The 24,430-nt window shown below is 40.3% G+C and overlaps 2 protein-coding genes across 2 annotated transcripts in view; both read right to left on the bottom strand.

Moving 5' to 3' along the window:
- The window catches only part of LOC124266910, a 77,097-nt gene that overhangs the window by 52,496 nt on the left and 171 nt on the right, over positions 1-24,430 (bottom strand). Inside the window, exons 2-8 of the mRNA XM_046701750.1 lie at positions 16,334-16,390; positions 14,673-14,833; positions 14,326-14,574; positions 13,409-13,757; positions 12,917-13,172; positions 12,641-12,806; positions 12,192-12,521 (exon numbers count right to left, since the gene is read on the bottom strand). Of these exons, the coding sequence (XP_046557706.1) occupies positions 12,192-12,521; positions 12,641-12,806; positions 12,917-13,172; positions 13,409-13,757; positions 14,326-14,574; positions 14,673-14,833; positions 16,334-16,390 (1,568 nt within the window). The remainder of the gene's footprint in view (positions 1-12,191; positions 12,522-12,640; positions 12,807-12,916; positions 13,173-13,408; positions 13,758-14,325; positions 14,575-14,672; positions 14,834-16,333; positions 16,391-24,430) is intronic.
- LOC124266913 (apolipophorins-like) lies at positions 4,882-11,019 on the bottom strand. Its single transcript, XM_046701755.1, has 8 exons — positions 10,766-11,019; positions 10,136-10,397; positions 9,781-9,928; positions 9,278-9,535; positions 8,733-9,005; positions 8,195-8,436; positions 7,738-7,954; positions 4,882-7,179 (listed from the first exon to the last, which is right to left on the bottom strand). The coding sequence occupies exons 1-7, from the start codon at positions 10,921-10,923 to the stop codon at positions 7,904-7,906; spliced, it is 1,392 nt and encodes a 463-aa protein (XP_046557711.1). The 5' UTR covers positions 10,924-11,019; the 3' UTR covers positions 4,882-7,179; positions 7,738-7,903.

Raw genomic sequence — 24,430 nt, 5'->3', positions numbered from 1 at the left:
CTTCAGCTCGGAGGCTAAAATTGTGTGCAACGTTTTATGAGATATCACGTTTACATAAGTTTGAAAAGTGGTCACATTGTCACGGTGACAAATAAGGTCAAGGTCACCCAAATTCCCTGTTGTCCGCGTAATCCCCCCATGTAGGCTGTCATCAAATATGAATACTACAACAGTGCATGAAATATCGCGTTGATAAGAGTTTGAGAAGTGGTCAAAATGTCGGGGTGATCTTGAAAATAAGGTCAAGGTTACCCAACTCGTCAGGTGTCTGTGTAATCACCCTATGTAGGCTGTCACCAAATTTGAAGGCATTGAATACAACAGTTCATGAGATATTGCGTTAACAAGAATCGGGACTTACGTACGTACGGACGTACGGATACTGATGAATACAATGTCGCCCGTTCTGCGTTCAAGCGGGGCACAAAATACACAAAACCTATATACATGAGAGGTGAGGTGAAATTGCGTTTTACGTCGTGCTTGAGAATATGTCGCTCATATGACGACGTGCATGCGTGTGTATGTGTATGTGCGGCTGCTTTTACTAGCCCAGACTTAAGCTGGTTTTATAGGGCTAGCCCACTGAGATACCATGCCGAAGTGAAGCATGAATACCCCACTCAGACACATTATACTGACTCCGAGCCGACCAGTCCTTGTTGTACCCATTAATGCCGAGCGCCAGGCAGGACAAACAAGTACCATATTTTTACGTCTTTTGGTATGACGCGGTCGGGGATCGAACCCGCGACCTTCCGCTCTCCGGGCGGACGCTCTAACCACTACACCAAGGAGGCGGTCTATATACATGAGAATACCGCTGAGATACCACTACCACAGTGAATCTGCATCACAAAATAATTATGCCACAAAAAATTAACAAAAAGATTGTTTGTATTGAATTATAGGTTCGCGAACAAGCACGTTTTAACTGCATGAGAAGTTTCAAGCTTGAAAAACGACTTACGTCTTGATATATACTGTTAGTGAACAGCTTCTGTAGCTCCGTTCGTTGCTCAGCATCAATCAGATGTGAAGTGATCATGTCTCCCGAATTCATGAGCATATCCTTGAAGCTGCCGTACGTCCTGACTGTAGCACCGGCGAGGCGGTCCGTGTATGGAGATATGGAGTTAGATATCTCAAGCTTGCTGTCTACGATGTTTGGTAGGTCCATGATCGTGTCAACTGTCGCTATAAAGATACATACGGGTTTTTTGTAAGTCAATTGGGTTTTATTTTTGAAAGAAATGTGTCTACACTAAAAAGACTGCAAAGGGTTGCCAAATCACTTAGAACGGTATCAATCTTTTCAGCATTACGGTGTCTGGGCTCTTGGGTCCACAGAGATGTTTTCGAGCAACAACCGAGACCATAGAAAATGAAGTCATATCTGAAAACAACAACCGTTTGCATCCATTACCTTCTATTTTTACATCAGTGTTTGATTGAACACATCAAAATAATAAAATACTGATATCCCAAACCTCCTTTTGCAGAAACAGTGTATCTAAAATTCAGAATCCTTTGACGTCACAAATGGAAGCCCCATTGTGGCAGTATTGCATGACATTTTACCAGTAGCTTTCGTCTGTACAATGTTATAATGGTGCTGATAGGCGTCCCACATTTTCTCGATCATGTCATCCAACCTTGAGATCATCTCTACAACATCTTCTACGGTTGACTCTAATTTCTCCTGAAAAAAGGTAAAAGGTATGGTGTACTATATTCAGAATAACGTGCATGGATGAGGAACATTTAGTGTTGATAATAGGACAACAAATAATATATTTCTGGAAATAAGTACCAAACATAAACTGTTAACGACGTGTTCTGGGTGTTTAATGAACAAACTCGGTTAGGTACATAAAATAACTCATAAGGGAGGGACACAACTTAATCAACAAATAATGTAACCCTAAATCATGTGTGAGGGGAGATCAAGTGACGTTCAATAGTAAAGTTGTTTTAGGATCCACTTTCAAACAATTGATATTCCAGAGCAAACAATTGAAAAGAGCAACCTAAATTGCTACATGGTCGGCACTGTTACATCACTATACAATATCAGATATGGACTATGTGCCACATCTCAAACTGATGTTATTTGAATTCACATTTGCTGGATGAAAGACAGTGTTTATGACGTTGCACAAACACATTTCTACAGGATACCTTTGCAAGGACAACCCAGTCGTACCACAGGTCATCATAGATCTCTTTCATGTTCAAGTCGTTGACATTCTGTAGATGTTCTGTCATAGATTTACTCCATCTAATACATCTGCTCAAAAACGGCTTCAGAACGTGTTTGTATAGCTTCCTGCAAATGAAACAATACAAGTATTATTGTTGTTGCTTGTAACGGTGGTTCCTAAACATCTGTATCTGAACCAAATGATTTCACAATCCACATTGTTTGGATACAACGACGTGTAAACAACCGAATCATTGAGCTGGACCATCAAACCCATTTTGGTGGCAACCAGTATAGGTTGACGGTGGCTTTTTCTAATCTCGAATGCCTAAGGGGTTAAAGATATAGCACACGAAATGTTTAGGTGTCAATTGCTCAGTGAAATTATAAATTGCTTATGTACTTACTCTGCCTCGTCAGGATAGTCTCCTATGTTAGCCAGGTAGAAGTCATTACGTTTGTACATCCTCTTGATATCCGCCCTGATAGAGTCAAGTTGGTTCTCTATGATAACCGCTTCTGACACAAACAGGTTTAAGTAAAACGACAGTTCCTCCTTGATGGCTTGTGTAATCTGGTGGTATTTGCCTGACAATTCCTCTCCTACAGACTCGTACACAGTGTAGAAAGTGGCCTTTGTATTTTGAGCGTAATTCTCCACGTTCCTAGTCAAGTACGCCTATAAAACAAAAGGCATCCTTCTTGGTGAAATGATGCATTCACGTGTATGTTTTTTGCCATGTTTTCTCATATAACAATTTGAATACCTTACATACCTGAACATCGGTGATCGTCTTTGGCCTCCAATATAGTCTGGTATGGAGAAGACGGGATGTGTTGAGTCTCAGGGCAACCAGACTGTCAAATATAGCATGGGAATTCTTCTGATGATAAACCTCAGCCTGCATAGCACTCGAGTTGATGTATCTGGCATTCACGTGAAGCATCTTTCCAGGGTTATCTGTCATTGAATGAGTTCAGTCTTACATCTCATACAAAATCAGTTTGATATTTGGACACATATAAAAGGTAAGAATGATATACATGTAATGAAGTTGTAGTTATTCTAGAAGTGAATAGGTATTACCTAGATCAAAATCTGTTGCAAACTCCAGCGCGTTCCAAGGTGTCAGTACAGTAGTCAATGTTCTGTTGTTGATCACTACTTTGAAAGGGTTCCCTCCCATGTCAGCAGTAGCTTCCAACTCCTTAATTGGGCAGTGCATCTACAAGAAGCCTTGCGTTACAAGTGACATGGGTACATATATCTGTGCGTCTTTATTCATTTGCACCTTATACAGCAGCAGTGGCGTTTAATTAGAACAGTGTTTAATGTGTTTGTGTCTGTCGAGCATTCGTTTCTTCTTCGTTAGTGCTCTGTATTCCCTGTGTTAATCTTGGCTGTTTGTCTATATCTATTAATATGGATCAAACACGAGTGTTTTCTAAATACTGTAATTTACTTCTTTGACTGGCATTCTAGAAGTTGGGTATATGAAGAATGAGGACTATTTTCATGGATAAACAACTATATTCTATATAGAGAAAGAAGTTGTATATCCATGAAAATAGTCCTCATTCTTCAGTAATTTACTTACTTTTAGCTTGAACATTTGCATGGCCGTGTTGAACTGCCCTTCCAGATCCAAGTTCCTCCTCTCTCTCCTAGCTGTCAGATAGGTCATTCCTAATCCAGCAGATACTTGCTCAATGGAACTACCGATGTGGGATGTAAGTTGGACGTCCACATCCGTGTATGGGTGGCTTATGCCAACCACAAAACTGTACTTGGTGGCACCATAGCCAGAGGAAATGTCATCAACGCTAGATGTAACGGTGATGGTTTTTCGGTCGTCTTCGGAGTAGGATAGTTGTGTTTTGCCATTGAAGACAGACCTGCCGTCATTCAGCAGCAATCCAGTTTCGACCTTGATGTTCTGAAGATTATTGACAGAAAATACAAGGTCTTCTTATTGTGGTTAGAGAATACTAACGTGACATATTCTCTCATTACTGAGCTAAAAGCATCATGTTTACATTAGATATCAAAAGTCAGTAATGTGTTGCGTTCCTACCTTGCCAATAGAAGGAAGTCTGAGAGAGAGATCAGCCTGCTTGTTCTTGTCACTGGGGGTGAAGACAGCTTTCATGCCAATCTTCTTTGTGTCATCTCTGTCTGCATCCCAGGAGAAGGCACCATCCAGAGTTTTTCTTGCACGTGTCTGACTGTAAGACCCATCCATTTTAAGACTTCTTAGGTGGGATCCCACTTTAAATGTGCCATCATACATCTTGCTGTAACGGCGGCTACGGTCCTTAACATCCACATCATAGAAAAACGAGCGCCCCTCAGCTTCATTCCAGATGAATTCTCCACGACTCTTTTTCTGGAGCCGTGAACTGAGGACATTTCCGATGATACCAACAGTGCGGGTGGGATGAATAAACTTCAGTGTCAGGTTTTTGTTCAACAGGGACTGTCTGCTCCTGTCTGTCAGTTTTGCTTGGACTTGAAGACTGCTATCAGGATTGTTTCTGTCCCAGTTGAGAATCATTTCTCCACCCACGTTTCGTAATTTGCCAGGAATTTGAACATGTGTGAGTGATACTTCATATGTTGATTCATCAACCGATATTAAACCTTTTACACTCACATTTTTTAAGGCTCCTTCTTTTGAGACCACAACTGTAATGTTGCGAAAATTATCAACAGCTAAGTCAATAATAACACTTCCATGGAATTTGTTTCTGCTGAAGGCACTATAAACATTCGTAGCAATGTATTTTGTCCCATTTTTTTCCAACTTCAGAGCACCCTTAACACTTCCATCATCAATAAAATGGTGGTAATCAAAAACGTAATTTTCAAAACCTCCCAAAGATACTTTTGATTCACCTTTGACAGTAACATTGTCTACAGACGGGCTTCTAAATGAAAGTTTTAAAAGATCTCTGCTCTCAGGTTCCTTAGATTTGTAAGATAGGTTCATGTCAACAAATGAATACAGAACACTATCAAAGATTAGAGTCAGTTGTTCGCCCTTACTGGTTAAGACCGTTATGGTTGCGTCAAAAGTCTTGCGATACTTTGAACGATCAATAAAGACAATGTGTTGCCTCTCATAACCGGTAATTGGAGTTATCATTTCGGTTTTCGTTGATCTGGTTCCATTGACGCGGGGGTAAAATGTGGTTCTAATTGTAATGGTTTTGTTGTCTCTGTAGCGAATGTTCAGTTCATCGCCAGAGACATCATCATGTCTGCTGTAATCATATGTGAACCCAATGTCTGTGAAGTTCTCAGCAGGAGTCCAAATTGTCAGATGTGAGTGATATTCATGCCTTCTGTCTGTTACAAACTCTGTTCTTACTGTTTCATTATTTAAGTTAAACGTACTTGTGGCATTGTATAGCCGTTTGATATCTGTAATAATAAAGGTTCCTTCCATTAATTCATAACCTTGGAAATTAGTATGCATGGTAATATTCCCCTCTTTGTAGTTCTCTTTCATGGTAGAATACAGTGTAATAACCATTTCATCAATTCTAATGTCCAATGTACCATTGAAATATGAATCTATTTTGAGACCACTAAATACTACCGTACTTGTTCTATATTTTTCAAATGGTGTTTTTACGAAGAATTGTATCGTCGATTGTTCATTTAGATCTTTTAAAAACCAGATAGAGTCTATGATGATCTTCTTATAGTTTGCATACATGAATGTAGTATTTAAATGCAATTCGTCACGTAGAAGTCCATCAAATCTAAATGACAATACTTCCCAGTTTCTAAATGGTGTCTTTAGTTCTGTTAAACTCAACACTGAAGTCGGAACGAAGGAAGATCTTCCGTGTGTTACGTTGTTGGTAACACTGAATGCTATTTCTTTGGTGTCCCTGTATCGGAGAGCGACATAAAAATGTTCCCAGAATTTGTATTGTTGGTACCAAAGTCCTGTTTCACGAAAATCTTTGAAAGGTGTTCTCAGTTTCAAAACCATCTCTGTTCTGTCTCTCTCTTTGACCCCAATAGCCATACCTCCATAAGTGGAACCGCCGAATGTGTATGAAGCACTGGCATTAAGCGTTGTTGGAGTTAGTTCATAGTTTATACACACCTTAAGCAGATCTAAACTCTTGTTACTCGATGATGCTAGCAAGCTAACTTTTTGTCCACGTTTGTAGACAATCTGCACTAAATTAGAATAGCCAAGGATTTGGATTTCAGTTTTTCCTTCACAGTTGTCCAAAGGACCAGTATAGGATAAAGACATCGCATTGTTTCTTGATGGAGTCTTCAGTGACATTGCCACTTGGACATTTGTCGAATTGGCAAACCTGAAGCTGAACATAGCTCTTTTTGTGATTCCATTTGTGACTTCAGCAGCCAAAGCAGTTTCCCTTGTACTGAACAAATGCTGATACTTAACAGTTTTGTTTTCAAATCCTTCAAATGGTGTTGTCATCTCCACCTCAACGTCAACGTCAGCTAGGTCGTTGAATACAAATGAAATTGCTCCTTTTATATGTTTAGTCTCATCATATGATACACTTCCTCTTGTCTTAAAATTGAAAATACCCCCAACATGGTAAAAATGGCATATAAACTTCCTGTCACTGTTGGATGGAGATGACAATACTCCGACAGCAGACAATGCCAACCCGTTATGTGTATTCGATGGCATCTTAAAATCGATTGCATATGACATATTATTTCCGTTAGGTCCCGAGGAAAATGATCCAACTGAAGAAGCCACCTTTGTCTCATGATCTAGGCTTACTTCAGCATTTAGAAATCTAAGTTGGTGAAGTGGTGTCTTGATTTCAACAACTGCTGTGGTCTCTTTTGTGTTTGTGGTGAATCCACACGCAACTGACGAAGATGTTGTATGTTTCTTATAGTTTGCAGCTAGGTCAGATCCTATTGTGCGCGAGTTTCCACTGTATTTACCTTGAATGTCGACACTGACATCCTGAAATGCAATGTATTGTGACACAACAAGAAGCCACAAAATTTCAAATATATGTTTTGATTGGTAAGTTTCATCATGCTAATCATGGGGACATTGTCTTGTTTAAAAGAGAATTTCTATTGTTCACCTTCAATATGAAAGTGATGTATAGCATTTTTATAAAATACCATACGCGTACGCTGCTGTATTTGAAACGGGTGTAATGTGAAAAGGCCTAAGCTATGTATGAGGGGTATGCCCGTGATGCTATTGGGTATATGGCCCTACAACTACTGATACCCGGTAGACATGGAGCTTTTACAACGCAATCTACAAAGACAGCCCGAATATAATAATATCAATTGATACTACGCAAGTAATTACAGGAAGCAAAGAATAGACTAAAACTTACAAGCTTGTGGAGAATAATTCTGAAGATTCTTTTAAGGATCTTAATATAAGAATATTCCTAGATTAAATTTGGCGATACTTTTTACAGGTGTGTACGAAACAGCGTTAGAAATTTCAGTATAAGTAACTTTGTATTATATTTATCCAATCAATCCAATCATGTCTCACCACTGGACCAATCTCAGTCTTCAGTTTGTACTTGACATTAACTGCCCGTTTGTTCACATGGTGGTCTATCGACGCGGATCCTGTAATCCGTCTTGCAGGGTTTCCAACCTTGACCCCATACTTTATTGTGACATCTGCTTTGGTATGCCTTGTGCTGTGGGAGAAGTCACCTTTCAGAAATACGTTCAGATGCGGGCGCTCCTGGTTTGTATAATCCCTGTGTCAAATAAAATGCATATTACCAGTTAAGACTTTCAGGCAACATTTTGAGATTCCATCACAATCCGCACGCGTAAATATTCCTGTGAATTACACATTTTACCACATAGGAAGAATCCACTGACGACAGATAACATATCATAAGTTTAAGCAATTATTTAAAGTGTGTCCGTGATAAAGGCCAAATTCAGGACATTCTTTTGAGATAGTTAGAAAGTATACCTATGCTTTCACTTACATTTGGAACTTGGACTTCAAGTGGGTTTTTTGTGTCATGATCTGTCAGCTTTGACCTGATTGTGTGTTTGTTGCTCCAGCTTCTGTAGGACTTGGGAAGTGTGTACTCCAGGGTGACCGTGGGGTTAACTGTTTTCTTCGTACTTTCCACATTTCCAATGACTTTGGCATCCAAGAATTCAGATCTGAGTATAACTTTTGCTGAGCGTTTTGTCTTTTTACCAGATGTTTGGCGCATATCACCTGTTCAAACAATCGCATTTTACACTTTAACAAACTAAATATATTCATAGTGTTTACATATTTGGAAGGCATTTATTTCATAGTTTGCCTTGAAAAAAATCTGCACAATAAAATATTTTCCAAACATCATTAAGAATTGCATTAGCTATAAATTCATAAGTCTCAATATTTGTTGGTGCTGCTGAATATCCCAAATAGCTCACTGCGATGTCTATTTTATTTTAGGCAAGGTTTGCTGTTCTGATAGTAACTTATAAGATCACAAAATAATTTGACAATTGAATATAATTGCTTACATTGAAAGGTAATTGGCTTGCTTAGAATGTTGTGAACATCGACAGTGGTGCTTCCCTGAAGTGATTTGTTCTCCTTATATTCCCATGCCCCCTTGAGTGAGACCAGCTCACGTTTTGGGGTTTTCACCATCAATGTCGGTATGGCCTTGATGGTTGGCTTCTTCTTGCCAGTCTCCTGGTACACATATCCGGCCTCTAGAACGTAGTCCTGCTCTGGGGCGAGACTCAAGGAACCCTTTAGACTCTTCTCAGTTTTAGAGTTCACCAAATAGGCTGCAACATGAAAATGGTGTATTAACAAGCCTCGTTGTAGTTGTGGATTGTGTCCGTTAGTACGGATGGGCCAGAACATACATAAAACATATGAATGTTTAGGAGAACATACTGTAAGACCGATTCTTCTTTCTTGTGTGGGTTTTGGGTGGTTTTTGTAACATATGTTATATTTGGGATTACTCTTTCTTAGTAAAGTACAGATTCTAGTTCTTTTGCTGGGTTGAGTCCCATGCGGGATTTGTAATGGTAATTGTACAGATTCTACTAACATTTCAAGTTCACTGGGTGAGTTGTTACCCCTTTGAGCGTTAACTCAACACTGGCTTTCTTGTTTACTTCCGTCTCTACTGTTCCAGCCAGTTGGATGACCTTTCCCCTTGGACGCCTGATCTCGAGTCGGGGCGTGTAGGTTACGGTTGACTTTTTTCTCTTTATGCCAACTTCACTGATGACAATATATTCTGATGATTTATCAACAGTTAACTGACCTTTCAAGCCAATATTTGTCTTCGCAGAGGTCATTGAACCTGTGATATAATGCAAAATACATAACTATACACTTCAGCATATTCAATTCGATATTTCTTCTTTAACTATATCATCTTGTAAAAACTAGGCTTTTGGAAAGATCGATGAAGATTAACGTCATCTCATGTCGTCATACCGAATTGGGAAATTAGGGATATTTCAAAATAATGAATGAGAAAGTCTGAGCTACATCATGATAAAATAATTCAATATATAATATCCTTCGATGTAGAAATCAAACTGCCTTTAAGGGTTGCTTTTTTCCAGGGGGTCAATGCTTCCATCTCAAATTCTTTGGTTTTCCTCTTTAAAGAAACTGATACGTCGATGGTGCGGTCAGTTCTGGATCCAGGAGTGTTTAGGTTGAAGTGGACAAACGTGTTCTGCTTACTCTGTAAAGATTACATAGAAACAAATTGTTAAGCGTATCAAACACGTTAAAAGTTTACTTATCTGTAATCTTTGAGTCCTTGCCACCAGCTGTTGCCATGCAGTGTTTTTAGACACACCCCATATTGATTGGTTCGATTGCGCCGTTGTTTACTTGATTGAAATGTAAAGAAGATTATAGATCAATACCGATTGTGTATTTAACATACCCCTGTTCGTTTTGCAAAGAACTTGTACCCAGCGTGTGTGTCCCTCTTGTGAAGAACAAGGCTTTGAGAGAATGGTCCTGTGAAGGGGAAATATGGAGCATCGTCTACCATTGATGTACTAGGCCACTGGAATTCATTACAGAGCTCAAGGCCAGTGATGGTGGCAAGTCTTGCTCCTGTGCACAGTTCCAGCCTCTTTCTGTTGCCTGTAACCAAGTCTTGTTTCTTCTGCTGATCACCATGAATGCTGAAGAACTCTGTGCTATAGAATTAGGATGGACTTATTAATCTGTCAAAAAGTAGGTTTTGAATGATTGTATGAAGGATTGAAATTCTCATGTGTATGTTTATATTAGGATAATTTCATGTGAAATTTGCCCATTTTTTGGTTAAAAAAAAAGAAGTGTAAAAATTTATGTAATGCTTTGATGTGCCTAAAGTATATTTATATTGATATTAATTGTATTCAATGAACTCCGATTATATAGTAATGATTGTGGCAGGTTTTTATTCCGCACAGTTTAAACATTGGCTTCAAAATAATTTCATCTCATAAACCTTAAATAGATATGTTTAAGAGTAAACGAATGATGAATGATATTTTCTGCTTCAGATAATAGATGTTACTACCTCACATCCAGGATTTCCATTTTCTGTTGTGGAAAGTCAATGTCTGCACTAAGAATCTTTCCACGTCTGAGTTCTACACGCCCTTTCAATGCAGTGCTGGAATGCCAGGTGTTTACAACTCGAAGGCCGGTTTTGGTGACAAAGGCATCCATGCTCATAGTGCCTGTAATCTTAATAGATCCACTGGAAAAGATCACCAAGACAAAGAAGTACAGCTGTAAAATAATTTCACACGCCTTTGCAAGAATGAAAAGGATTCAAATATCACGTACCTTGGCTTCATCACTCCATCAATGAGGAGACTCCGTGGCGAAGTCAAAAAGTTTTGAAGATCCACTTGACCAGATGCCTGAAGATCAATGCTGGCTGTTCCGTTCACGTTGAGAGTGAGGGGGAGACCGGAGCTGGTAGGGATAATCATGCTACTATCCAGGATCATCATACTCTGAGTGAAGGAGTAATCCTGCTTCTTAAACATCTTAATAAGGAAGTCCAGTAAGTTGAAGTTCTTGACAGAAGCAATTGGATCTACACCACTGAAGTGATCATAGTACATTTCATTGCCAAACATCTTCATGTACATATCGCCTTTCAAGTCAGTAATATTGCCGGAAACCTACAATTCAAAAACATAAATAAGAGAGGGGGAGGGAATTACCATCTAACATCACATCAGCAGCAATTTGGAAAACTATATATAAATATAAAGTACACGGTTAATTGATATTTTAATAATAAAATATATTCCCAATAAAGATTGTCTTTAGAGTATTCTTTCCACATACATACCATCTCCTTTTGAGGGAGCCAGTCTCTGAAAAAGTTGTATTGGCTGAGATATTTTCTAATCAGATATTCCACTCCTTCCACACGTCCACCCACTTCAAAGAGATTGAGAGAGCTACCGAAGAGATCAACTGTCATGTTGAACATTGCAGAACGAGGAAGGGCAGAGTTATCTGAAAAGACGACATTACTCTCTAGCATGGCACCGGTGTTGTACTTCTCCATGAACACAGAGCCTTCGTAGTTGCGTGAATGTTTCAGTCTTGAGAGATCGAAATTCTTTCCAAGGGTTTTGTCCTCAAGGATTCGTCTGATGGTCTGCTTCTGTGGACTGGATGTTTCCATCAGGTTGGTAAGATGCGACCAGACAAAGGATCCCACTTGCATGGCTTTCTCAGACATGAGAGTACCTTGGATTCTGCTGAAGACATCTTCAGATGGACACTGCATTACAGCCAAGTAGGCTGCAATTCTCAGTTCAGGATCCTCATCGGAATCTTGATAGACGGTCATTGCTTTATTTCTCTGGAATGAAACGTGGATATGTATGACATTATACGGTTATCAAACATATGATTATGTCTAAATGTAACAAATATCCTTTTCTAGGGTGAATTTGGTATTAATTTCCGTAACTTACATCGGCAGTACAGGGCAGTCTTCTGTAGGCCTGGATGGCAGCTACTCGGACCTCCATGGGGTTGGATTGTCTGTTGAAGCAGCTGCTGAGTGTAGTGGTCAGTCTGTCCAGATGGCCTGCATTTCCGAGAGCACGAAGGGCCACAAGACTCGTCTCCAGATTAGAATCTCTGATGTAGCAGCCATAACCGATAGTCTTCTCCATGGTAGAGATAATATTTGTGATTGTGGATTCCACAGAACAGTCTTCGTGATGGTTGCAATAGTTGTTGACCATAGTGGATATTGGAAGCATGGCAGCCTTGCTGTACTGAGGGGTGTCAAGAAGTGCCTACAAATATATACATTCAGAGTTGGTATATAGTTCATCATGAGATGGTTATTTTCACTGTTTTGATTGAAGGTGAACACCATCATTGTATTTTTTTGTGATGTTTGTGATCAGCTCACCTTTACTTCCTGCAACATCTCCATGGTGGGGTAGTGGATAAGAGACAGGGATGTGATCCACATGGTTGCCTGTGCTCCAGTGACCTCTCTTTTCAGCAGAATATCTTTCAAGAGCCTAACAGATGCGCTTGTGCTGGCCATCGGGATAGTGTCCAGAAAGATACGCCTGGAAATAGGTAAGAAAGAAAGTTATTAAACAAGAAGAAGGCTTGTGGGCTGGTAGTTACGACGAACCCAAATACATAGATATTATGAAATATATAACGGAGTACTAACTTAACTCTCTCGTTGTTACCAGTGCAGAGTGACCCAGATTCAACTTGCTCGTAGATACTGTTGATGTCATCAAAGCGCAGGTTTTTGATAATGTAGACAAGTTCAGTGAACAAGCGTGGAGTGTCGGGGCGGATGTCATCGCGTGTATTCTGACAGATCTCTTGCAGTTTACTCTCAGCATCTCTCGTTGGTTGGACTTTGTTTCTTTGACCGTGGGCATGTTCAAACGTAATTCCTGCTCGATTCCGAATTATATCTAGAACGTGTAAGTAAGACAAGTAAGTTTGTAAAATAATTAGGAATTATTTTTAGAAGATCTTAGTCGAAGTATTTTCATGTTTCTATATAATAATGGTTTAACTGTCATTATTATTTGGCTTTTACACCTAGTCAAAATTGTTTCAGCAGATAATCGAGACAATTCTCCAGCGTCGACTTTATATAATTTAAGTATTGTTTGATCTACAGAGCTTGCATCAGGATAGTGGTCACCTTGTCTTGTGGTAATACCAGATCTCTGAGTCTTGTAGTTGAGTCTCTGAAGGACTTTGGTAGTGGCACCACTGGTGGCTCTAGAGAAGGGCCTGAATGTGTGGGTCTCCCGGATGAGCGCACTCTTGAGGAGTCCATTCTTGTCCAGTTCCTGTTCACATTCGTGTGTACTCTTCATGAGGGGCAGAGACTGGATCTCTGAAGGAACTCTGTACGGCATGCCATGGACTGAGCTGTGATAACCAGTACGATCAGTGCAGCCTATGAGATCTTTTATCTTTTTAATTGTAGAAGAAAACCATCCTGGAATGACTTTGTAGTCAGTATGACATTCACCCGTGACATCTCTCTGTAAGTATACATATGCTTAGTATAGACGAAATATGTGATCGAAACGTGTTGCTGGTAACCAAGATCGAGTGTTGCTGTTGTTGTAAGTACAAATATCAAGACATTACGCTGATGCAACAGGGAAAATGGATAGTTTCACTTAATGTTTTATCCACAACTGAGTATATTTCAAAACTTCGTATAGGAAATGATTAAGAACCACACGTCCGCTGCTGGGACATCAAGCATGAGAGTTATTGGTCGGTTCTTTTATCCTCTGGCCACAAAATATGGGACTTGTTGTTACCCTGCCCTGTTGACATTAAGAGGTCAAAACAAGGACTGACCTGCTCTTTCATTGATATTTGTTTTCTTTTGACATTCTAAAAGGCATATTTATCGACATATTTTCTGTTTTAATCTGATTTTCTAGTTCACATACATAGATGCCCACACAAAAGCACTGTCATACACACTACATGCTTTTTATCAGTGATACATGTATCACTGTTCATGCTATGATAATCTGTTTTGTCAGGAAAACTGTTTCAAACAGCATCACATTATTATTTGGTCCACATATTTACTTCAAAGACGCTCTGGCCTCTACCCAAGTTGTCCATACTGTTCTGGACAGCAGTGAGAAGACCTCTCTTGATGTTGAGGGCCCACGTGGTTTCACCCTCAGCGGGACACAGTTCCTCTATCACGCCATCTTGGAAAGAGAAGCGAAGTGGAGATCGTTCCAGATTCCTCTTGAATTCCCCACTTTCGTCAACATTTTCCATTTGTTTCGAAGGAGAGGGATCAGATCGGTACACTTTGACATCGTGTAGCTGCAGATTGGACACACAGTAATGTTACTTAATGAATGGTTTGAACTCTTGTAAGAATTCATGTTATAATGCAAACGTATTGTGTACAATTTACCTACCCTTAGAACCATCTCACACTTGGACAGCACCTCGATGTCAGCAGTGGCCTGGATGCCAAGAGACGCCTGGTCGCTTGAAGCTCCCACCATGGACGTCTGGGTCTGAACGTTGTACTCGTACACATAAGTCGTCCCGGGGACGTATTTGAACTTGGATGTGTCTGGCGATAGAAAGAGATGTCATAGATAGATAACTTTATTTCAATGTACCGCTAATGGGACATTAAAGGACACGTGTCGTCCTCGTCAATAAAAAATACAATTATAAATGTTACATGGCACCAAAGAATTTGTATCAGAGGCACGGTTGTCTCCCAAAACCCCTACAGCCCAGTACCCCTGGTAAAACAACATTTACCTGTCTGGCATAATGAACTGACCCAAAGGAGAGATTACAGGGTATAGTATACAGTGTGAGATTAAGCTGCATAGAGTATACAGATGAGAAGGGATTAAGATTGTGCTATTGTTGGTTAAGTTTTAATCATTCATTCTATATAAATGAGATGAATTAAATGTTGAACTAGTTTTTGTAGCTTCCTGGTGAGCAGACAGATTTTGCAATATCGTAATCAGTTGTAATAGTGTTGGAGATGAATAATTTGGGATATTTGGGGCGGGGATGGGGTAAATAGATGTTGAAACAAACTAAGATGACAACAACATGGCTGATCTTCGCAATGTGTACAGAGAGATTGCACATCGCATGTATCGCCTCAAGGAGCAGCTTGGATCTTGGACTGAAAACACATTTCCAGTTCCTGGACGCTGTGGGCCATCTACTTAAACTTGGATAGAGACACGAAAACACTCACTCTTAAGCCTCAAGTTCAGTACTGTAGAACCTTTGTTAAAATAAGAGACACAATGTACAATTAATTGATATTGGTTATTGCTCATTAAAATCATTTTCTTGATTTCTAAGTGTTTGCCCTGGTCCATGGCATGGGATACATATAGCAATGTAGGAACTTTGACCACAGGAACTTTGACCACAACGGGCAGGAGATTAGCAGTGCACTGGACCACGAACTTTGTTGTAATAAGCTGCAGGGGTTATGGGCTGTATGGGTTTTGGAAGGTTGCCTGAGGCACCGTTAGTCCGGACATCCTGTGAACGATGTGTATGGGGAGCTTCTATATGTACTAAAGATCATTACAACATTTACAGGCGATTTCACGAGTTCGGGGTGGTATTGATAATGCTTTTACGTTTTTGTGAATCGGAGTTATATAGGTACCGTATTGGTGCATATAAGATACGATCAGACAATACTATATTACCCAAAAGGGAATTCTGTTTACATCAAACAAAGCATGACATGATACAGTAGGATGTGTATATCAATTACGATAATGCATGATTAAATATGGACAAATATAAAATTAACACAGTTACTAATTCCCACGCATAATACACACCAACACATATAATTAAACAAGTGATATACATTGTATGTACTCTTTTCTGTATTCCTATAAATCACAGACACTAACTCAACACATTTACAGATATATCAGCGTCCATGAAAGTATATGTTTATAAACATTCAAAGTACTATTTTTCAAAGGTTACATTAGGTTTTTATGGGGTATTTTCTTATTGTTCTACTTCACAGAGTTAAAGGTAGACAGACAAGCAGAATTCCCGTAAAACTCACCTTTGCATGTTCTCGCACATTTCCTGGAACCTGTTGCTCGCTGACTGGTGTCCAGATCTTCAATCAAACATATATATGTCATTAACTGAAATTTACTCTTATATACTCTTACTTCGACAAGCAAATACTATCTTGATGTAAGGCATATAACTGCTATCTTTGAAAAGCGTTCAAAGAAGTTGAAAGTAACTTATACGTTCGAGTCATTGCTTAGAAAATATATAAGTTCAAGTAATCAAATATACACATGATCTATTTTCCAGAAAGGTACCTATATGTGGTTGTCATGATTGTAGACCCAATATATGGCACTGTTTGTGTTGGAGAGGGGTGGTAAGGGAGAAATACATTAACGATTAAATGGAATTACGGTTTGGCATTTGGAAGCAGGCAGTAAGCGAGATGAAGTCTACTAGTCTCATTTACATTAGTTTCATTACATATGTATACTTAAGACCTGCCCTCGTGCATTGTAGGTGTCAGGTGTCACTGTCAGTGTCTCGAACGCAGATAATGATATGGGTTGATGTTTGTTTAGGGGAACATAAACAAAAACAGAGGGTACATCAACCCATGGGCCCCGAGGGACCAGTGAACAACGTATTTATCTTACCGAACACCTCTATGGTAATTTTGAACTGTTTGAAGCATGGGTATCGAATCATAATAAGGGGTACCAGAGTTAGGCAAGAAAAACAAATATTTAAACTTATCTCCCTTCCATCGATTTGCATTCGCAAAACATCGGTAATTTCCGTACATCATACGGGACTCAAATATTCGAGATAAAGAATTACTAACACGATGTACCAAATGAATTGCCAAAGTTCGGCATTCCCAGCGGATAACATAGAAAATGTTACTCGCTTGTAAGCGTGGTACATTGAAAATAATAGAAGAGCACTCAGCAAATCAGAAAACGACATATGTGTGTGAGGTAAGATAAATAAACATGTCCTCCTCGTGTCAAGTGAACAACTTATAATGTAAACTCTTCAAAAAAAGAAACGCATAGGGGTGATTTCGGGAATATTGGATTAATGTTGCTGCGGCAAAAACAATACAAATATACTATTTCTTTCCAAAACGTCATTTTTCTGTGATTGTAAACAGCTTTAGCGCCAAAGTGCGGCAATATTAACTTTTCCTTTGTTTTAGAAGCGTTTGAAGAAATATTTGCTAATACGTCACAAAGAAAACATGCAAAGCAAAATGCACGTGCAAGTAAGCGGAAAAGCATGCGGTATCGATGACTATTAAAAGGCAAACGTTGGGTTTAATTTTGTCGTTCGTTGAGGAAATCATCATGCCACGACTGAATGCCGCCAATCGAAACATCACCATAGGCCGTTTTAAGCTAGGAGTAGCAGTCTGCAGTTGCCCGACATTTCAACGTTCATCAGAGCATCATATCTCGCCTTTTGGATCGTTTCTTGCAGACAAATTCAACCCAAGATCGACCGAGAAGCGGCCGCCCAAGATCGAGTTACCACCCAAACCTAGGACCGCCACATCCGGGTTGCTAACTTGCGTCATCACCTTGTCACAGCCGTGGAGGTTTCACAACGCATCCCTGGTTTGAGAATTTCCAACTAAACTGTCAGGAATCGATTGCGTAAAGTGTGCATTCTACCATTAAGGCCAGTTGTTTTGAGAGACTTCCATCGGCGCAATCGCTTGCGGTTGTGTCATAGAGTCGGGAACTGGAACCTTAGAAACTAGAGGCGAGTCTGGTTCAGTGATGAATCACGGTTTCTTCTTCACCGGCGAGAAGACAGCGTGTTTACCGTCCGAGAAATGAACGTTTGGCCCCTAATTGCATTTGACAGGTCGACAGATTTGGTGGAGAGAGTGTCATTGTGTGGGATGTGATATCCAGCACTCAAAGATCTGATTTAGTGGTGGATCAGGGGAATTTGACAGCAAATCGGTACATCAACGAAGTCCTTGCACGTCACATGCTTCCGATTATGGACCGACAGAGGGAGTTGTTTCCAACATGACAACGCTACTTCACATACAGCACGCGTCACGGTCAGCTACATTGCCAATTCTAACGTCAATGTCTTGCCATGGCCTTAGTGATCACCAGATCTTAAACCCGATAGGACACCTATGGGAGGATCTCGATCGACGTATACGTCAACGTCAAAACGTGCCTCAGACACTAACACAACTGGCCATCACATTGCTGGAAGAGTGGGGGAAAATTCCGCAAGAACAACTTCGTCGACTTATATAGTCTGTGCCGAGACGGTGCCGAGCAGTAATTGCTGCCAACAGTGGCCATACAAAGTACAGACTTGACGCCATCTTGTAGATTCAAGTAAACATAAACATAACAATAAGGGCTATTGTTGTGTTGGCGAACTCTTTGTCAATAGACTTGTGAATTTTTACATTTTACCATTGAAATTACATGAAATATTTGTTTTTACACTGACGCAATATATTCTTCTAAAAATGGAGTATAGGTTTCTTTTTGGGAGAGTGTAATTACGAAACAATACTGGTTGTTTTGTTTACAGAACTACTTAAGTGACGAGCAATGACTGTTTTGTTCATGGAACTATTTAACCGACGAACAATTTAACACAAATCAGTGTTTCATGTAAAAATGTCTCTTCGAGCACAGACCTATGCTAAGTGTGTCTATAATGAAATTGATTGCCTTGACTTCTATCTCAGATACCAGGACGCTGCTGGCGATGAAATCAAAGTTCTGACATTCAAAGATCGACAGCTGGGCAATATTCATGAGTATCGTTGCTAAAGACACCACATCACACCACACTTCTCCCAAAAATAAATAATGCGTTTCTGTCAATAATACTAACCATCAGCCCTGCCATATGATTTATTCCAGAAAAATATTAGATTACAATATTAAATTAAAACGTTCATATGAAATAATGCAACGTTTGCATTAAATCGACTCTCGCGCCCTCTACCGGCCGAACATTATTTCAAACGAACCCCACAGCGTTATGTCCTTGTGGCAGTGTCATATTTTATTTTATTTATTTGTGTAAATACGGTATCATTTTTTTAAACAGTTTGGTTGTGGTAGTTTTATTGGATCAGGTTTTTATTAGAGTATGTTTGGTATTTGTCCCCAGCTTGATTACCCCAAGCTGGATCATGGCTCTATTGTATTAATGTGGGAGAGCAGGGTGTTCTTTTGTTCTTAACTCAGAGGGCAAGCTATTCCTTGATCTCTGATTGGTCAGTTTTATGTTGTATGTTTTCTTCTTCACTAACATCAGCACATTTTAGTCAATGTACCACATACATCTGCACAAGAGAGGCACCTTAAATATATGACGATATTTTTGACGGACGTCTCATTTCTCCTCTTCTTGGGCTACAACCACTCTCTGTTCAAGGTTAGTTAACTTAATTATAAATATATTATGTAGGATGTAATATTTGTTAAGTATAGTTATATCATAAACATTATTCTTGCTTAGGTTTTAATATTGTGTGATGTGAAGGTATGAATGTGTTTTAAGAATATGGTGTAAGTCATAATTTATAGTGTGTTTATAGGCATGATTTTCATGTTTACTGCATCAGCATTTCATTATTAGCATATTAGTAATAATTGTAATATTTTATGAGGTCAGGTGACACACAAACATGTGTGCCTGCTTAGCAGTCATCTTTGTCTGCCATGTTGTCTACTTGATGTTACAAGGGGCGGTGGGGTAGCCTAGTGGTTAAAGCGTTGGCTCGTCACGCCCAGGACCCGGGTTCGAATTCCCACATGGGTACAATGTGTGAAGCCCATTTCTGGTGTCCCCCGCCGTGATGTTGCTGGAATATTGCTAAAAGCGGTGTAAAACCAAACTCAGTCAGTCAGTCAGTACTTGGTGGTATCACAGGAACGGCACTACAATGGCTCAAGTCCTACTTGTCAAAATAGAACAATGAGAGTCAAGGTCCATAATGCGACTTCATCCATCAGAGAAACCCACTTTGGTGTACCACAAGGCTCTGTGCTTGGTCTGATTTTGTTTTCACTGTACATTCTACCAATGGGCAATATCATCCGAAGTCACAACATAAAATTCCATGGTTATGCAGATGATAACAAACTTTACATAGGAACTTCACCAGCTAATGTTGAACACGCAAAAGATGTTATGAAGAGCTGTATCGCTAACATCAAGATATAGATGACAAACAACTTTCTGAAACTCAACGACGACAAATCTGAGTTCATGATCATTGGAACTAGGCAGCAGCTTCGCAACATAAGCGAGTGTAGTCTTACAGTTGGAGATCAGTCTATCTGCCCTGTGTCCCGGGTGAAGAATCTTGGTGTTGTTTTCCGTTCTCCAATGTCACCAGAATCACAAGCCTTAACAGCAGCAAGATCAGCAACCTTTCATTTCCGCCGAATAGGAAAGATCAGGCGATATTTGGACATTGATACAACCAAACTTTTAGTTCAGTCATACGTCATCTCACGCCTAGACTACTGTAACTCCCTCGTGTCAGGAGCAGCAGCAATCCAACATCTCCAGCTTGTACAAAACAGAGCTGCCAGGATCATAACCAGGACAGAATGTCTGGAACACATTACCCCTGTGCTGAGGTCGTTGCACTGGCTCCCGGTAAAGAGGAGAATACAGTACAATATAATTTGCATCACCTACTCAACCCTCTATGACATCAATTCACCAGCTTACCTCAAAGACATCATCGAAATCTATCGTCCAACTCGTGTCTTGAGGTCTGAGAAAAGAGGCAGCCTGAAAATGCCAGCTACAAAAACATCCATGGGAGACAGAGCTTTCAGTGCTGCTGCACCAGCTTTGTGGAACTCTCTGCCAGTTGAACTGAGATCAGTATCTTCCCTCGAAGCATTTAGGAGCCAACTAAATACTCATCTTTTTCTAGCTACCTACTAGTTTCTCCACTTTCTCTGCACAGCGCCACTGAGCAGCATTGGTTGGACATTAGGCGCTTAAACAAATGCATTATTATCATTATTATTAACCAAACAAGGCCAAGTCTCTGTTGGAATACACTAAGTCCCTGAAAGATCGACTGAAACAGGCATACGAACTCGCTGCTGAAGCTGCCACCAAGTCCCAAGCAAGACAGAAGGCTAACTATGACATCAAAGCCAGAGCTGCCATGTTGGACATCGGAGATAGGGTGCTTGTTAAGATCGTCGCATTTGAAGGGAAACACAAGATCGCCGACAAGTGGCAGAAGGATGTATATGTCATTCTTCATCAGCCTGATCCTGCGATACATTTGTTTGTAGTAGGGAAGGAGGGAGACGATGGGGAAGGAGAGAGACGATGGGAAACGGAGGACCGTCCACAGGAATTTACTTCTTCCCATAGGATGTCTGCCACAAGCAGTCCCAGGCTCAACCGTCCCGATTCCAAGGCCTCGGAAATCCAAGACGTCAGTTGCTCCATCTGGATCATCAACCCAGGAACAGGAGGATTCGTGTCAGGATCAAGAGGACGATTCAGAAGATGAAATTTGTTTTGTGCCTTTGACCTCATCAGAACCCTCAGTTTCAGCTGGTGTACCGGCTGATAGGCCACCTGAGAGTGAGGCTGAAGTTGTGACAGATGCCGCTCTGCATGAGGATCACAGGGGTGAAGAGCCAGAGAGAGCCACAGATGTTGATGGCGATGAAGATGGTGATGAAGCGGTTTCTGCACCAGAGGACATGCAGATAGAAGCTGAAGTTCCGGTTTCATCTGTAACACCTGTCAACTTATCAGAGGATGTTGATGATTCTGCACAAGAGGATGGCAGGTAGAAGTGGAAACTCCGAGCCACCACCAACAAGGACCACCTGAAGATAGACCTCGGCGGAGGATGCTACCCACCCCACCACTAAGGAGGTCACAGAGGGAACGGCAGAAACCATCGTGGCAGACAAGTGGCAAATATGTGATGGCAGCTAGGACAACACCAAAGCCGGACTGGATCTGGAGAGCAGACTACCCTAGTCCTCTCATAGCTACAGGAGTGGTAGCCAGTAAATGTGATAAGGCATCGGATGTTCTTGTAGATCTTGTGGGAAGTTGTGATGGCGAGGACGTCATTGTCGTAGGGGGGAAGTGTGTGGCAGTGTCATATTTTATATTTTATTTTATTTATTTGTGTAAATACGGTATCATTTTTAAACAGTTTGGTTGTGGTAGTTTTATTGGATTAGGTTTTTATTAGAGTATGTTTGGTATTTGTCCCCAGCTTGATTATATGACTGTTTTATTGATTAATGTTACTATTATGTTACAATGTGAAAACAAAACCAGATATATATATTGGAGCAAGTAAACTTGTGGCGCAAGTCACAGCTCACACCCCAGCAGGTGTTGGTCTTCTTTGAACAGTACCACCCCTTACCCTGCTACATCCTTTGGACAGCTCTTTACGAACATCCTACGCACAACTTGTAATTGAAACCAGTTCCCCAAACACCGACAACACCGTGTGCGACAGTTTTCGATGTGTGGAAAAAGATTTTTACATTCCATATATGGCAAGTGTTCTCTGTTTGGAAGCTGTTCGCCTCAAAATTTCAATTATCGATTTCTGGCAAGTCGTAAGGGATAATAAGTATTTTATTACATCAATATGAAGTTAAAGTGAGTGCATATGTAGAATAGTATTATATGTATATATATGTGTATATATATATATATATATATATATATATATATATATATATATTATAGGCCAACATATTGTCGACAATGTGTGACATTGTGCCTTTAAACATGTATGTTTCACGATATAACATCATGTAAATACAATTCTCCGCATATTAATTCATTTCTGCTGACCCTGCTTAAATTGTCATATGTATATATCCATTGCCACTGACATGTAGTTTAATGTGTTATGTGGCATTGTTCATCGGGAGGTAACAGTGGTTCAGGTGCATTACAGTGTTTCTGTTGACATTCAGTAGGGGGCATTCAGTATGCGACGTAGAATGAGTGCGTGAGTATGGTTGGGGAATCGAGCCTTCAGGGTGACGAGCAAACGTTTTACCCACTAGGCTACCCACCACATCTCCAACGTAGAGGGGGCGGTGGTGTAGCCTAGTGATTAAAGCGTTGGCTCGTCACGCCCAGGACCCGGGTTCGAATCCCCACATGGGTACAATGTGTGAAGCCCATTTCTGGTGTCCCCCGCCGTGATGTTGCTGGAATATTGCTAAAAGCAGTGTAAAACCAAAAGTAGAGTAGGACCTACAGACTTTTATCCAAACACGTGGAGGGTTCAGTAGATATGGTTACAACAATGCCAGGTTACAAATAAACGTCTTTGTCTCATCACATACACGCCATGATGCCTGATCCTTTCTCAAGCCCCATACATACAACAGGTATCATTTGAAACCAAAACGGATGATTTGTGTATTGTGCCATATCAATTATTACAACGTTAATGGAAACTGTCCTTTATGTATTTCCTTGTAATCAAGACATGATCTTACAGATAAAAAACATGCAGCTTTACCCACTTACTGTGCGTGCAGGGGCTGTTGGGTAGCCTAGTGGTTAAAGCGAAGACCGAAGACCCGGGTTCGTTTCCCCAAATGGGTACAATGTGTGAAGCCCATTTCTGGCGTACCCTGCAGTGATATTACTGGCATATTGCTAAAAGTGGCATAAAACTAACACTCACTCACTCACTGTGCATTCGCATAACTGACGTTAGCCGAAACATACAATTTAGTAAATATTACCGGGGTGCTTAACTATTTTCCAATCGTATATATGTTACAGTCAGATTGTGAAATCAGTCATTTCATGAAATAACTAAGAGGGTCATCCATTCAACTTTCCCTGCTGCTGGTTCTCTTTCTTCCTGGGTTAACCTTGGTATTCTCTCTGTGTGACTGTATGTGCAGTGATATTGCAGTGTTGGACAGGCCATTCATACTGATTTTCGCTCGATCTTTCCCATGTATCCGACTAAGACATGTGTTTCGTGTTTCTGAGAGTCGGGGCCACTAAATGCGTCTTGGCGATTTGTTTCGTGCATCACGAACAACGGAAATCGTTATGAAGCACATGTACATCACATTTGATGGAAACGTCCAAACCT

Source organism: Haliotis rubra, unplaced genomic scaffold (assembly GCF_003918875.1).
Source record: "Haliotis rubra isolate DU_JTF1 unplaced genomic scaffold, ASM391887v1 Scf129, whole genome shotgun sequence".
NCBI lineage: Eukaryota > Metazoa > Mollusca > Gastropoda > Lepetellida > Haliotidae > Haliotis > Haliotis rubra.
This window is presented reverse-complemented; position numbering and strand designations above follow the sequence as displayed.

Excerpts from the sequence above, each read along its gene's own strand:
- LOC124266913 (XM_046701755.1), bottom strand. The coding sequence starts at position 10,923 with ATGAGCATGGATGCCTTTGTCACCAAAACCGGCCTTCGAGTTGTAAAC. Across the intron at positions 10,398-10,765 it reads ATGGAAATCCTGGATGTGAG|CACAGAGTTCTTCAGCATTC; the intron begins GTAGTAACATCT and ends CTAATTCTATAG. Across the intron at positions 9,536-9,780 it reads GAAAAAAGCAACCCTTAAAG|GTTCAATGACCTCTGCGAAG; the intron begins GCAGTTTGATTT and ends ATTATATCACAG.